Source organism: Abrus precatorius, unplaced genomic scaffold, assembly GCF_003935025.1.
Source record: "Abrus precatorius isolate BTA unplaced genomic scaffold, Abrus_2018 Scaffold10, whole genome shotgun sequence".
In the NCBI taxonomy this organism is placed as follows: domain Eukaryota; kingdom Viridiplantae; phylum Streptophyta; class Magnoliopsida; order Fabales; family Fabaceae; genus Abrus; species Abrus precatorius.
This window is the reverse complement of record NW_020874292.1, coordinates 19262415-19277482: the sequence shown is the minus strand read 5'-3', so window position 1 is coordinate 19277482 and position 15068 is coordinate 19262415. Positions and strand designations below refer to the sequence as shown.

General features: G+C 34.4%; 2 protein-coding genes across 2 annotated transcripts; one reads left to right on the top strand and one right to left on the bottom strand.

Annotated features, from left to right (window-relative positions):
- Positions 1-1077, bottom strand: LOC113852000 (serine/threonine-protein kinase-like protein At5g23170). Its single transcript, XM_027482261.1, has one exon. The coding sequence runs from the start codon at positions 1075-1077 to the stop codon at positions 1-3; it is 1077 nt and encodes a 358-aa protein (XP_027338062.1).
- An 8579-nt stretch (positions 1078-9656) lies between these two features.
- On the top strand, positions 9657-11770 carry LOC113851999. Its single transcript, XM_027482260.1, has 3 exons — positions 9657-9853; positions 9896-10040; positions 11621-11770. Exons 1-3 carry the CDS (start codon positions 9657-9659, stop codon positions 11768-11770), a joined length of 492 nt encoding a protein of 163 aa, XP_027338061.1.
- The last annotated feature ends 3298 nt before the right edge of the window (positions 11771-15068 follow it).

Below are 15068 nucleotides of genomic sequence, written 5' to 3'. Positions count from 1 at the left end.
TTACTCGAATGTAACATCAGCCAAAACATCCTTAATGGTGATGGATAGCTTCCCACGTGACACACGAGTATCACTGTCAACCTGACCCTCTTCTTGTGCTATACACTGTATCCGTGTCTGACTCAGCTTCCTCTTCTTTCTCAACCGCACCATGCACTTCAGAACGCTTCTCCAAATGGAGAATCTGACTCGTTCCACGAAGCACTTTTCCATTCCCACAACCACTTCCCTTGCTGATGGACGATCGTCTTCATTTTGTGAAACGCAACGTGCAGCGTAGTGTAACAAGTTAGTGATGGAGCTAAACATTTGTTCTGGCAGTGCCATTATTGTTGTGTCACAAATTTCTTCCAAAAGTTTTTCTTCGATTAACGGAATCGCCCATTCCACAATTGAAGCCGGGGTTTTGCACACATCAATGGCCTTTCTACCACTCATGATTTCCAATAACACAACCCCAAAACTGAACATGTCATTTTTTGTGCTGAGTTTACAAGGCGTAGTGTAACACGGGTCTATGTACCCTATTGTCCCAGCGGGTTGACTCAGTGGGTCAACTCCTTTGACCGCTAGTCCAAAATCTGCTAACTTGGCGTTCCATTGGGAATCAAATAAGATATTGGAGGACTTGATGTCTCTGTGGATGACCAAAGGCTTGCCTTCGTGGAGAAACTGCACCGCACGAGCGATTTGCATGGCGATTTCGACACGTTTAGGCCATGTGGGTGGGGTTTTAGCTGCATGGAGCCAGTCATGGAGGGAGCCATTGGGCATGAGCTCCATCACTATGAGCTTGTGCTTGTTCTTCAACGAGTTTTCATGATCGTAACTAGTTCCTAGAAGTTTAACCAGGTGAGGGCTTTCACATAAAGAAGATAGAACTCGGATTTCGTTTTCGAGCTTGGAGTTGTCGTGAAGAGATTGAAGGCCTTGAGATGGCTTCTTTATGGCTACCAACCTGTTCTCTTTGAATACTACACCTTTATAGACCATGCCATGGCTTCCTTTTCCTATGATCATTGTAGGGTTGAAGTTATCTGTTGCTTTTAGAAGCTCTTCATAATCAAAATCTGCCATAGATGTTCTACTTCTCCTTGTTATTTCAGTGTTACTTCTTCTTTGGCATATGCATGGAGGGTTGGGTTGGGTTTTAGAGGTTAATTTACATTAGAAGTAGTGGAAAAGGGATAATTAGTTTTTCTTTTTAGTAAGTTGAGGCCTTGAGGATTTCAATATGTAGATGTATCATTAGCTTTTTGTAGTACCCAGGGAATAAAGGTGCTTTGGAGGCCTAAGATAGGATTAAAACCAGAACTATAATCGAAGAATTATTGAGAAGAGGAAAAGTTAAAGGAAAAGCAAAAGAGTTCGTGACAAGAAAAGGTGTCCTCCACCCCAAAGGAAAGGATTCTGACGAGGGATGGGATACCCATTAGCTGGTTTATGGGACCCGTTTCTCACTTCTTTGCCTTCTTTATTATATCACCTTTTAAAAGTTTTTCCTCTCTCGCTATCATAAAATTATACTGTTTAGCATGTTATTTATTTATAATTTCCATATTTGTCTATAAATTTTTATTTTATCATAAGAACAAACGTACTTATACCGAGCGAGTTGCAATTCTCAGTTATACAAGAGAAGGGCTTTATTCCCTTTCATTTCTTTTCAGTGAAGTTTGGCGCTGAGCTGAGTCAACAATGAAGAAGGAATGGAAAACTTGTTCCCAAGAGTAAAGGCCAATGTCACATAATTCGTGGCACCTTTGGCCTCTAAACGATAAGTTAATTTCACATAACATTTACAATAGCTAGTCAATGACAGTTATTTCTACTACATCCAAACTCCGGTCCCAAAATGTACGGCTCTTATTGAATTTCACCTTGTCCTGCGGGTCCCTTCTTAGGGTGTATTTCTATTTGTCTTCCCTTTACAATCGATTTCTGCAGAAATAAATCAATCTTTTATCATTTAATGTGTTTTGTAATTTGTGTTAAATCCAGTTTTAATCTTCATTTTCTTAGTTTCGTTTTGTAAACAGAGAAACAAAAAGTACTTATTTTTATGAGTGCATGTTTAAGCTTAATCTTTCTTGCTTCAACTACCTTCTACCCTCTGCACAAATAATATTGTGTTTAGTTTAATTATTAATGAAATTAATAACTCCAAACAGATTTTATTAGTTTAATGCTTATTTTAATACAATTTTACTGTTTATATAAAATTATATATTAATTTTAATGTTATCTTGATTATTATATTAGAAATAATCTAAATTAATTGTAAGGTAAGTTCTGGTTTCAAAATATAATTTTATTTCAATATTGATTATAGGATATCAACATGTCCTCTCAACACTTTGTTAAGAGTTTATATTTTAATATTCTCCTTAAGAATGCAGTCATTTATTGAACCACCCAATCCATGTTAGCAGTTAAATACTAATCTAATCTGATAATTTATGTTACCTACCCTCTTAATTCAAATACTCTAGTGATTGAGATTACAGCAGTTATATTAATAGAGTTAGATGAAATTTATTAAAGTATAATAATCAAGCTATTAAATAATACATACATATACACACTCTTTTTTTAGCTGTTTAACTAATTCTTCAAATTCAATTTACAGCCTGTCTGTCGAATGCTTGTAATTATGTTCTTAAAAGAATCAAAATTTTCAACTTTTCCCAAAAATTTGCCTTAGTAAAAGTGTAAATGGAGTTTGGAGCTTGATATTAATTGTCCATGGAACCAAAGTAAACTGAACTTTGTTTTAATAAATGGTAAGGTTCTAGTGTTGTTCTCTTCAACTAATCTGTACCGCATGGATCCCATTGGTTATCTTGGAAGTTCGAACCAAAATCTAGAAGGCATAGCACTATTTAACAGTCTTGAGATTGAACTAGCATGGCCCATATAAAACACAAAGCGATCCGGTAGATGATTATATTAGATTAGATTATGAGAACTTATTCGCTTAAAATCTTATTCGTAGTTCTTAATTATGAAGTTGTTGGTACATAATTTAAAAAATGACAATGGAATGTGGATTCCTAATTCTCAATTGGCAAGAATGTTTGATCTTTAAAAAAGTTTTTATAGGATCCATATATATATATATATATATATATATATCTTTTAAAAGTTTTATCTGTCACCTTGACGCTCTTCAACTTTTATGGACTATGTGCCTTAGGCTCGAAACATGACACACCTTTGATAATGACTATTGTCCTCTTTGCCAGCAGAATGCAGAAACTTGTGAATCATTACCTTCCTGAGTTGTTTTCACTTCCCACTTCCCAAATGAGACAATTTACTTTGTTATTTCGGTCTTCGTATACACCATCTATAAGCAAAATAAATTTAAAAAAATGTTTTGATGGGGTATTGAATTGGGCTAACAGTCTTTGGTCCAAAGTGATTTGGGCTACGATAAGATATGCAGTGTACTAACATTGAGTACTAGTCTGCTAGTACTGAAATAACACTAATTTTCCAACCCAGAAAAGACAGCCTTAAAAGAGTTACAGAATAGACAAAACATCTAGTCCGACAAGTAAAAACACCTGATTATATGAGTATTCGCAACAACTCAATTATGAGGTTTTTAATAGGGAACAAACAATTTTGCATCACTGTTCATTTTTTTATTCCTTTGTCAAATATATGCATATATGTACAATGATGAACATACTAGTAGGTGCAAACCCGCATGGGGGATTTCAGAAAGTTCACCAACATGATAATAATAATAATAATAATAATTAGTCTTCTTTCTTTGTATTAATAAACTTGGTCCTCAAAACTTGAACAAAGGGGTAGTCTTATACATGCAACGAATGTAAAAATACCTGATAAGGCATGTATTTTGTAAGTCATCAGCAATCACCAACCAATTATGGCCAATCTTTTATTAGCTTAGAGAAACCATAAGGTCCAAGCAAAATAGATAAACATGAATAAATTAAAACGAATTTGCAAGGGATATAAGCAAAACTGTTTTGGAACGGGAGAAGTTGGAGGATATTCATCACCTGATCTAATTTGGATATAAAGAAGAGGTTAAAATTTATGTTCAGTATTAATTTTTTTGTGAATTTTTTATTTTAGTCTCTCAAAAAAATTATTTTATTTTTTAATTTTATAAATTTAATAATTTTATTTTTTTAATGATGATGATTGAACTAGAAAGCTTTTGTATGTTAAATTTTGTCTAGTTTTAATTTTTTTTGTTACATTACTTGTCCTAAAACAGTGTTAAATTAAATATTAGAATCCAAAATCAAAGTTTATAAAAATATTAGATCTAAAAATACATAAAAAATAATTAAAATATATTAGATTAGCTACAAATTCTATTTAATTTTAAAAAGTAATTCAAATTATATATATAGAAGAAGGATCTTCTTACATTGGTGTAAGTCTAAAAAATTTTACACCAAATCTGAGTCTTTCATTTAATTTAAATATAACGGTTCGTAAAGTAATAAATTATAACCCGTTAGATTTAAATTAAATGAAAGACTCAGATTGGGTGTAAGAATTTTTAGACTTACATCGGTGCTCAAGTTTGCCTACTTCTCTAGTTACAGAGAGAAGAGAAGAGGGGCTTCGAAGCCTTGCCTTAATTTAAGCTAGAAATAGCAATAGAAAACTAGCCATATTGACCTAGTGGTGACAACAAAAAGGCATTTTTTTAAGCTTGAGGGGCAATGAGCAGGGTAGAAGAAAGTTAAAAAAAATGGTATTTGCACCGGAGTGGGCATAGTCAGGCACATTAGCTGTTCAAAGAGGTAAGAACCCTAGTCTGTGGAGATTCTCCCTTTTCAAAGGTTCTAGTGAAATGGGTGTAGCGGGAGGACTCCAGGGACAAGATAGGGCTTCGAAATCGAATTTCCTCTCCTAAGTGCTTGCTGGTTCCAGACTCCCTATCTTGGCTGTCATTTCCAGAGGAGTTGGACTGCTTTCCACTGAGCTGAGGTAATCCCTGAAGCCCCTCTGCTTGCAGTGGCAGTTGCCAGCGAGTACGACAAGCTATGGCTAGGGATTTTCTGCTTGACAAGGAGAGGAATCGTTTTGGACTTTAGATTCTCCCTGGTATAGAATACAATACGATTACTTTACCCAGTTCTCTTCTCTTTCTTTAGAAGCAGTATAACCATATTGTAATAAAGCGGGATTTTTTCCATTGGAGGATAAAGTTAGCTAATTCAAGTAAGGGCAAAAGCAACTAAAATTAAAACTCTCTAGGGGCAGGGACTACCGTTAGCGGGACTGCTACGGCAATAACAAAGAAGGACGAGTCGAGATGAAGGGACATTTTCATTGTCTATAAAGGGATAAACTCCAACGACTGACTCTGGCTATAAGGATGTGACAGAATTCTGTGGGAGAAATCCTCCCATTGCTATTGTAGGTGCTTAACCTTTTTCGATGATAGCTATCTTTCTAAACATGAGAGAAAGCCCTAAACTCAGTGACTTTTCAAAGACACAGCTTAACCACACTAAATCAGTCTAATGGGATGGGATCTAAAGGAGATATTCTATATAGAGATAAGTGAAGTGAGCCCATTATGGATCACCTGTGCAAGAGAGAATAAGGTTTGAAAGAACCACATCGTCAATCCTTCAACGTAATGTTGCTTTTCAACTCCTTTATTCTGTCATGCCTAGCTAGGAGTGAGAGAAGTGATGCATTATTAAAGGCTACCTCTTCCCTTTAGAAAGATAAGTCAAGACTAAGTCAAAATCTCTTTCTGAAAAATCAAAATGTTATCTCTTTAGAAAGAATCTTCTGTTTAGATTTGAGAAGAAGTGGGTAAATCTGCTTTGACATGAAGAGAGGATGCATAGGATTTATGGCTAGTAATCAGTGAAATGACTTTGCAGCGTAAACGATCTTAGCATGGTTAGCACTTCCTTGTTGATGCGTAGGCTATTTGATTTGAACTAATCCGAATATGAAGAACAGAAGGTATATAAGATAAGAATATTTAGGCCATCTCAAGATCTTTCCAATTTCCTCTAAGGAGCAGAACCCAATTAGTGAATAAGATTTGGGCAGGCATGCAACCTAGCACGAAAAGCAATTATCATAGCAGCAAGAACTAAAAATGTGGCAATAATGATTGGGCGCAACTAATAACTAGGTTAACTGAAAAGGCTGCATCCATGAAGTCCAGGTTAATCGAAGTGAGTTGATGTGAACTACCTCTCTGGTGAGTTTGGTTTGGTGTCTAGTGGGCAGTGTTTTATGTAGTTGCTAGTTTCATTTAAATTTTAAACAATTGAATTTTTTTTAGTTTTGCTCCGTTTTATTTCGTGTGTTTTCTTTTGTTTTGGTTTAGTTTTTTTTTTTACTTATTGGTAGAAATGAAGTTAGAGAGCTAGTCTGTTTTGAAATCCCATCAATAGGGAGAGTGGAGGTCTGAGGGCAATATAAGGCATACTACTAATAAATTCTTTAGCCATTTGTGATTGAATAGAACCCAGGAAGAGTTGTACGCCTACATAACCTACGTCCTAAACTAAGAGAAGAAGGTAGGCAAAGATTTTCTACCTCTTGTAAGCTCATTACACTGTTCGCCCACTTACTTAAAGACTCATTGGTTCATGACTCTATAAATAAAAATTTAAAGTTGAGTCGTTACCTATAGAAGCAGTTGCCCTTCTCCGGATTTACCCGGTAAAGGTAGCACTTGTGAGTCAAAGTTGACACTTTCCAGGTATGGATCATACCTTTGGCATCCTAGGACAATAGTGTAACGCCCTGAATTTTGTAATATTAATTATTATTGATATATGTATATGTGTTTATATGTACGTGTAAATGTAAAAGATGTAATTTATATTTGAATGCGTAATAATGATGTTTGTGGGTATAATGTATATGAATGTGTGTGTGTGTGTGTGTGTGTGTGTGTGTATAACTGGATTAGATTGATTGGGCTGAAAACATGCTAAGTATAGATGCTGCTGCAGGGCATTCTTGCTGTAGCGAGATGCCTTTAGGCGTGAGGCATGAAACTGTACCTTTCTCGCTGTAGCGAGAGAGTCCTGGGAGGAAGGTATGAAACTGTCGCATTGCTGCTGTAGCGATAGTATCTCGTTGTAGCGACAAAGCCATAGTTTCAGGTGCATTTCTGGGTGCAGTCTCGCTGTAGTGAGATTCTGTAGAAATTAGGGTGCAATTTCGTTTGAGATTTTTGCTGTGGCGATAGAAGGCGTCGCTGCAGTGAGAGTGTCGCGACCAGAGAGCTTTTAAAAAGGGGTTTAGGGATTGAGATTTCATTTCCCTATTTTTCCTTCCAAATCTCTTCGATTCTCTCGACCCAAAACCCTATTCTATCGATTAAATTGTCTCCAAAGTCGTTCGGGAGCAAGATCAAAGGTTGAATCCGTGGAGGGAACGCTTGGAGGTGAGTTTTAATGGTTAGAGTTTTTGTTTTTCATTACTTTTCTCTGTTTTCATGATTTCCCTGGGTTCTCATGAAATTCTTCCATGTATTTAGTCCGAAATTCGTGTGGGGACTCCACCCTACTTTATTGTGTGTGATTTGCCGTTATTTTGTTGAATATTGTGATCTACCTACGTTAAAGGGTTTGTTGTGAAATATGATGTGGGCATGTGCCATGAGAAGTGAATATTACGTGTGTGAATGAAAGAATGTGTGGTTGCCTAAGGTTAATGAGTGTGGATTATATATATTAAATGTTGTGTGATAGGATAAGGGCATGTATGTCGAGTATTGTGAAGGTGTGGGCACTTGTGCTATATATTTGAATGAATATTATGAACAAGTGTGGGCCCAAGGGCCGTGTAATATGCATGAATATGGGCTTCGTGCCGTGCATTGTAAAACGAATGTGTGCCTAGTGTCGTGTATTATGCATGACTGTTGGCTTTGCGTTGCATACTGAGAATGAATATTGTAATGTGTGTGAATGAGGCATGATTAACGTCGGTGTAATATGTTGTGAATGGTTTAGCGATATACTGGAGTGTGAAAGATGAGGGCGGTAGAAATACCTTAGGGGAGAGAGAGTGGTGGTGACACCAACAGTGGAGCGGGTGCACCACGAGTCACACACTCTTTTCCTGACTAGACCTCTGACCACTACCTTTGCTGAGCGACCTGTGACTGCCTACGTGGTATTCGTGAGACGGGAGTAACCGATGACCATCCATAGTGAAAATATGTTATCACAGTGCCACCGTGAGCGTGGCTGGTGTGCAGTAAGTGTACGAGATTATTGTTTGTCACTTTTGTCTGCGTAAATTGTTTGATGCCGTGAGTGCATCGGTGTTTGAATTAAATTGAATGGAGTAGTATTGCTGCCTATGATTATATTGTGTGAAGTGTATTAGAAATAATGTGAATTATGTGTAAGGTGAGACTCTATGCTTGTTTGTGTGTTTAGTAGTGTAGAATACTCACCTTTACATTAATTTTTCAGGTAACAAAGACGATTAGCACCGGGTTCAGTGAAGGGTTGGATGGAACTGCTATAGGGCTTAAGATGTTATTTTGAGATTGTTGTATTTGAAATGATCCTGTAATAGCTATTTGATATAAACTTGTAACAATTTTTCCTATTTCGAAATATTTCATAAAACTTTTATTATTTTGAATTTGGAAAATTATTATCTATTTGAAATAAAAGTTCAGGTGTTACAATTTTGGTATCAGAGCAGTTCATCCAAACTGGACTGGGGTAACGGGCTGAAGCGTCTAAGCTAAGTGTTGATTATTTTATTTGTCTGAATTATGAATGTGTTATTGATATGATATGATGAAATGTGTCTGTTGAATTATTGTAGCAATAGATTGAACATGACTGGTAGGGGTAGAGGTAGAGGTGCTAGAAGCTCCAATAACCTCATGGAACGCATGGCTCAAATTCTAGAGGCCATGGTGCACAACCAAGGTAGAGAGCCGGCTGAATACCGAGGATTGTCTGCCTTCACTAGGCACGATCCTCCAAAGTTTGAATGAGGGTTTAACCTTGAGGGAGTCCAGAGATGGGTGACAAATGTAGAGAAGGTCTTCAACGCAATGGGGTGTCGTGAGGAGCACAAAGTCGCTTATGCCACTTACGTGCTGTGTTGAGAAGCGAAAGACTGGTGGAAGTTTGCTGGTCAGACATTATCACAAGATGGTGGCTACATTCAGTGGGAGATCTTCAAAGAAATTTTCCTAGGGAATTACTTTCCTCGGGATCTGAGGAAGCAGAAGACCCGTGAATTCCTTGAGCTGAAGCAAGGAAGCATGACGGTGGGAGAATATGCCGCAAAGTACTGGCCTCACTACCAAGATGGGGATGGTGAGGAGGACTTGTGTGCACAATTTGAGCACGGGCTAAGGCCAGACATCCGAGCTGCAGTCAGTGTGTTTCAACTGACGAACTTGCCCACCTTGATAAGCAAGAGCAAAATCTTCGAAGCAAACTCAAAGGGGAAGACAGTGGACACTAGGGGAGCTAGCCTAGTGAGACAAGATAGGAGACCCTTAGATTTTTCAAGGGGCCATATTCAAGCTCAAGCAATTCACAGTCAAGAGGAAGTTCATCTTAAGAGAAGAGTTGTGGGAGTGGTTTGGAATCGGGTTATTTTAGAGGACTGATAAATGTTTTAGGTGTAGAGAGTCACACATGGTGAAGGACTGCCTACAGTCACGAATTACTTGTAGTAACTGTGGGAAGTTGAGGCATGCTGCTAATGTGTGCTGGGCCGCCAAGAGGGGTGATAGTACTAGCACCGCACAGAGGCCAGAATTAAGGGGAAGCACGGGGCAGAAGTCGAGCATTCCTGGTAGAGTCTTTGCTATAAGTGGGGCAGAGGCTTCACAGTCAAAGGAGCTGATATGAGATAAATGTGTAATTAAAGGCAGATTGCTTAATGTGCTATTTTACTCGGGTGCTACGTACTCTTTTGTGTCTGTGGACTGTGTGAAGAGTTTGAATCTGTATATAACTGAACTACTGTGTAATGTTGTGGTGACTACCCCTACGAGTAATCTGGTTATGATGTCATGGGTATGTATGAGGTGTTTAATAATGGTGCATGGTAGGGAGTTTGAGGTAGACTTGATTTGTTTGCCTCCTTCCCAACTGGACGTAATCTTGGGAATGGATTGGCTTGCTACCAACCATATGCTGCTGGATTGCAGAGAAAAGACACTAATGAAGTGACTCCTAGGTAGAGAAAGAAAACGCTAGTAGAAAGGAACTCTCAAAGCATGGGGTTTCGCTGAGCAAAGCTCCTATCCCCAATATTGTCGGCATTTACGTTCTTTGCATGTTAACACTTTTACTTGACCCTTCGTCACTACTTTCTGATTATGTGGATGCCACTCTTAGAGAATTCACGAAAGGAGACTGTGAGGGAGATGGGTCCTAGCTACTTCTTTCATACCAAGAAAGAGAAGAAGGGATGCTTGCTATCATTCCAGTGCCACTATCCAATCAGTGACTCCTCTTTATTGAATCTAATTCCCAAGCAAAGGAGAATAAGGTAAGGTGCCAAGTTCAAGGCAAATTTAGTCAGATTCTCTAGGTTAATTACCTTTAGCTTTCGATAAGACAGTTCAAGTAGAAGACTAACTTGAGGAAGTCACGTGGAAGCTTTCCTAAATCCATTTGATCAGAGTTGGAAAACTACTTATATATGTAAGGATATACCACAAAACCTGTGAGCCTTCCCAAATTCAACAGATTCCACTATAGCAACTAAACTCTTCAGATTAGGAATCATTTTTCTTATTTATTTTCTTTCATGCCCTGAGCCTGAGCTAACTCATTTATCTTTTGGTCTAATCTCTTTCATTTGAGAAGCTTGCACTTAGGAATACAGGGCAAGGATTGTCAACACGAGATCTATTTACTTGACCTCGTCCTCTGTAGGGGGCATAGACTCTACATCCTATTATTGAATTGACTCTTGTCTCTTTGCTCTTTGTTTGACGGAGACAGAGTTTATAGACAATTGGAAGAGATCTGAAAGAAAGATCTCCAAAACTTTCAGTGTTAGACAAAGTTTTTAGCACAAGGAGCAGAGTTGGCAAGTAGCCTAAGCTTATGTTTTCTGAGATCGACATACGTACTAGCTGGCTAGCTAAGCTTCCCTTTCTTCTTCACTTAAATGTGGCTTGAGGGGTACTTTTCTGCCTCAACTGTTCTTCACTTTAGTCTAACAGGCTCCTCAAGGTTATAGCCTATGTCCTTAGCTTCTTTGTAATTGGAATGTACTTTCTCTTTCTTATCTCACCATTAGTGACAATTCTTTCCAACTTAGAAGAAGACTTTTGAGTTACCCTGTGAAAGATGAGGAAAAAAACCTTCCATTGAGAGGATGAATGTTGCTCCATTAGGGTCCTCTGCTTGAGAAGGTTGTTGTAATTCAGAGAAGTCTACAAATCTATGCTTCAGCTTTCGCTGGCAGGCTTTCGTCATCTATCATTGTCTGAATTGGGCTGTCATTGTAAAGACGTGCATCCGTATAGACAATATGCCTAAACTCCTTTAAAAAAAATGAAAAAAGAGCCTTGGTTTGACCTCTTGTAGTGGTCCTTGCTTTTAATAAAGCTCTGTTGTGCCAATTTGTCGTATTTGCTCAGTATGCCCCCCTTTCGTCAAGTGCCTTGCCCGGTTCACTAAGCTGTTGGCCTACCAAGCACTTGCCCGCTACTCCTGCTGCCCGCCAAGCATGCGAAGCACTTGTTATCCTTATTGTTCTCTATGTTGAGGCCTCCATGGTTTCGAGCTGAAGTTGCCATAGCTTATGGCTAGAGCAATGAGAAGGGTATCCTACCACACACACACACACTTCTCTATGCTGAGGCCTCCATGGTTTCGAGCTGAAGCTGCCATAGCTTATGGCTAGAGCAATGAGAGGGGTATCCTACCCTCCCCCCACACACATATATAAAGAATTAAGTAATTGACACATACGTATTTTAATATGAACTAAAAAAATATAAAAAATAATTCTTTGTTGTATTGTAAAATCACTCTCCAAATAAAGATTAGAAAATGATTATATTATTTTGTTATGTAAATAACAATTTCAAAATATCCAAATTAGATTAAAACAAAATTGAACTCAAAATAGATAATAAAATTAAAGGATTTAATTAATCTATAATAAAGAAATATGTAAAGTAAAATTGTATCTTCTATTTATTTAATTTTGAAGATTTTATAAATGTAAATAAATATAAATTAACATAATTTTTTCTATTAACCTTAACTCTTGGAATTAAAGTTAAGCATTTATAAATAAATAAATTTATAAAAAAAAGTATACCTTTAATAAAAAAAAAAGTTTACAAAAATATAATAAATATTTCACTTTTTAATAAAAAAATTTATTATTAGTTACTTATCTCAATCTTAAGAATTGAGATTAAATATTTTTACTAAATAAATTTAATTTACAAATATCTTAGAATAAGTAAACTTTTGAGTGAAAATTGTGAGTAGTTATATGAGAATTTAATTACAACATAATATGATAAGAAAATAAGTATTTTATTATTATCATATTACGTTAAACAATATGTAATTATTTGAAGTGTGTAAAATAAAAAATCGTATGCATTATGTTATTTTAACTTGAAAGATGAAATTACAAATGTATTTTATTTTTTGTCTTATGATATCCACCAAATAAACTCTTAATAAAAATCATCCCATGTATAATTAAGATTGATATATTTATTCATTGTCTTAATTTACATAAAATGAATAATTTAAGTCTACGCGTTATGAAAGATTCAAATCTTTCTATTTATCTTAATCACGAGATTAATTATTTGAAAAATAAAATGATAAATGAGTTATATTTTTATTAGTTGAGGAGACTTATCCATTGTGGGCCCACTTACAAATATGACATTTCACTTGCTCCCACTCCACTTCTATAATTGGCAACTGAGTCCCACGCTCCCACTCTTCGCGTCTCTTCCCTTCCCATTCACTAAAATATTAACTATTTGATATGTAAATAAAGTCATTTTAAAACCATTAAATAACAACACATTATGATTTATGTATATTCAAATAAATTATATTCATTTGAATATACATAATTAAATTGTAAATTAAAGAAATAAAAAATATTAAAAAATAAAATTAAAAAGAATAGAAATGTGGTTTAACATAACGTCAGTGGGTAATGATAACTGAAACGTAACACGTGTCATCTCTGCTCCTCTCAATATACGGATTTTAACAATATTTATATATTTTTTTACTTTACTATACTTATTTGTATTTTTATATTACACTCATGCTTAAAAATATAAAAGAATGAGAAAGTACGTTCTTCGCTATTTTATAAAAATGTTCGAAAAATATTTTTTATATAATTTAAAAGAATAATTTATGTATGGTATGTTATTTATTATGGAGTTAGTTGTAAAGATTTAAAATGTTGAGTCAACTATAAGTAAAATGAAAGAGATTTCACATTGTCTAATGTTAAAAAATGTGACTAATATATAAAAGGTGAAGGTAGACGATCATGCAAATGCAATAGATAGAGGGAACATTGTGAGAGAAATATTGATTTACCCAAATATGATGGAGTGGCACTAGGCATCCAAACAACTCAACTCAAACCCTAAATCTTTCTATATCTTTACATTTTTATATAAAATTTATTCAATTTAAGTTACCATATTTAATAAAAAAAAATTCACGTTAAGAACTAAAATCACACTCATTTTTATCAAAAAATAAAATTAAAAAACATGATATTTTTAAATACTAAAATATTATTTGTTTATTAAAAATATAGTAAGTGAAAAAAAGATAAAAATAAAATTTTTAAAATTTTTTATTAAAATAAGCAGCTAATAATAAATTTCATTAAAAAATATTTATTATATTTTTATAGTTTCAATATAATAACTGTTAACAAAAATTTTTTAAAAATATTTATTGAATATTATCTTGATAATAAATGATTAATTATATAAAAAAAATATTATTAAACTTCACTATTTTTTTAAAAAAAATTCATGTATTAAAAATTTTTCATGTGTGGAAAATTTATTGGAAATTGGGTCGTAGTTTTAAAATTTTATTGAAAAAGTTATCTAAACTTTATGAAAAGTATATTAGTTAATTAAAATGAGCCATCTTAGTGAATATGTAGTGTGTAGAGTTTACATGATTAAACATTCGTGGGTAATACTATATTAAAATTAGATAGTATTTTATATTATTTTTTTTCAATATAAGGCAATAGTGAATTTTCAAATTATTAACTCAATAAAAAATTGTTTGAAATTTATAAAAGTATTTTGAACATATTTCCTGTACAAGCCTTATAATGGTTTAATTTTTTATTTAATAAATTTTAATACCGAATCAATTTTCTATAATTAAATTCAGGATATAAAAGTACAATTAGTAAGCAACGCGTAGATTAAAACATTAGCATGCAATGGATTTGAATATGTTTTATAATAAACAATAATTAAAATGAAGTATTATAATTTGTGTGTGTATATATATCTATATATATAATATTTCAAAAATATTTATTATAAGCTAAATGTTTCTAAATCGTAAATAAAAATAATATAAATTTTAGTATTTTTTAAAATATTCAATAAATGTAACATTGAATCATGTATTTTAAAGTAAGTATACATTAATTCATAAAGTTGATGCAATGATATAAAATCTTATTAGATATATGTATATCGTCAACTTTGTTAGCAAAAGATCTTGCCGACAGCTACATAAAGACATTTGGTGATTGTTTACATTAAAAAATATTAATACGTAATAAATATAGTATTTAACATTATTGTTGTAATCAATTTCACTTATTAAAACATAATATTTTATGAGTGTATGGAATTGTCGCTAGAAAAGCAATAAGATATGAATAGGAAGGACTAAAAATGAAGAAAACAAAAGAGAGAAACCTAACTATATAAAAGCATTAACTGTTTCCTGTTTATGATATTATTATTATTTTTATATTGAACCATACTGTTTTTGTTTATTTCAAGTGTCCTTTGGTGAAAAAACAATTAACCCGTTATCTAT

Coding starts and splice junctions, on each gene's coding strand:
- LOC113851999 (XM_027482260.1), top strand. CDS start 9,657: ATGGTGAAGGACTGCCTACAGTCACGAATTACTTGTAGTAACTGTGGG. Junction 9,854..9,895: donor AGTGGGGCAGAGGCTTCACA/GTCAAAGGAGCT, acceptor AATTAAAGGCAG/ATTGCTTAATGTGCTATTTT. Junction 10,041..11,620: donor ATCTGGTTATGATGTCATGG/GTATGTATGAGG, acceptor GTATTTGCTCAG/TATGCCCCCCTTTCGTCAAG.
- LOC113852000 (XM_027482261.1), bottom strand. CDS start 1,077: ATGGCAGATTTTGATTATGAAGAGCTTCTAAAAGCAACAGATAACTTC.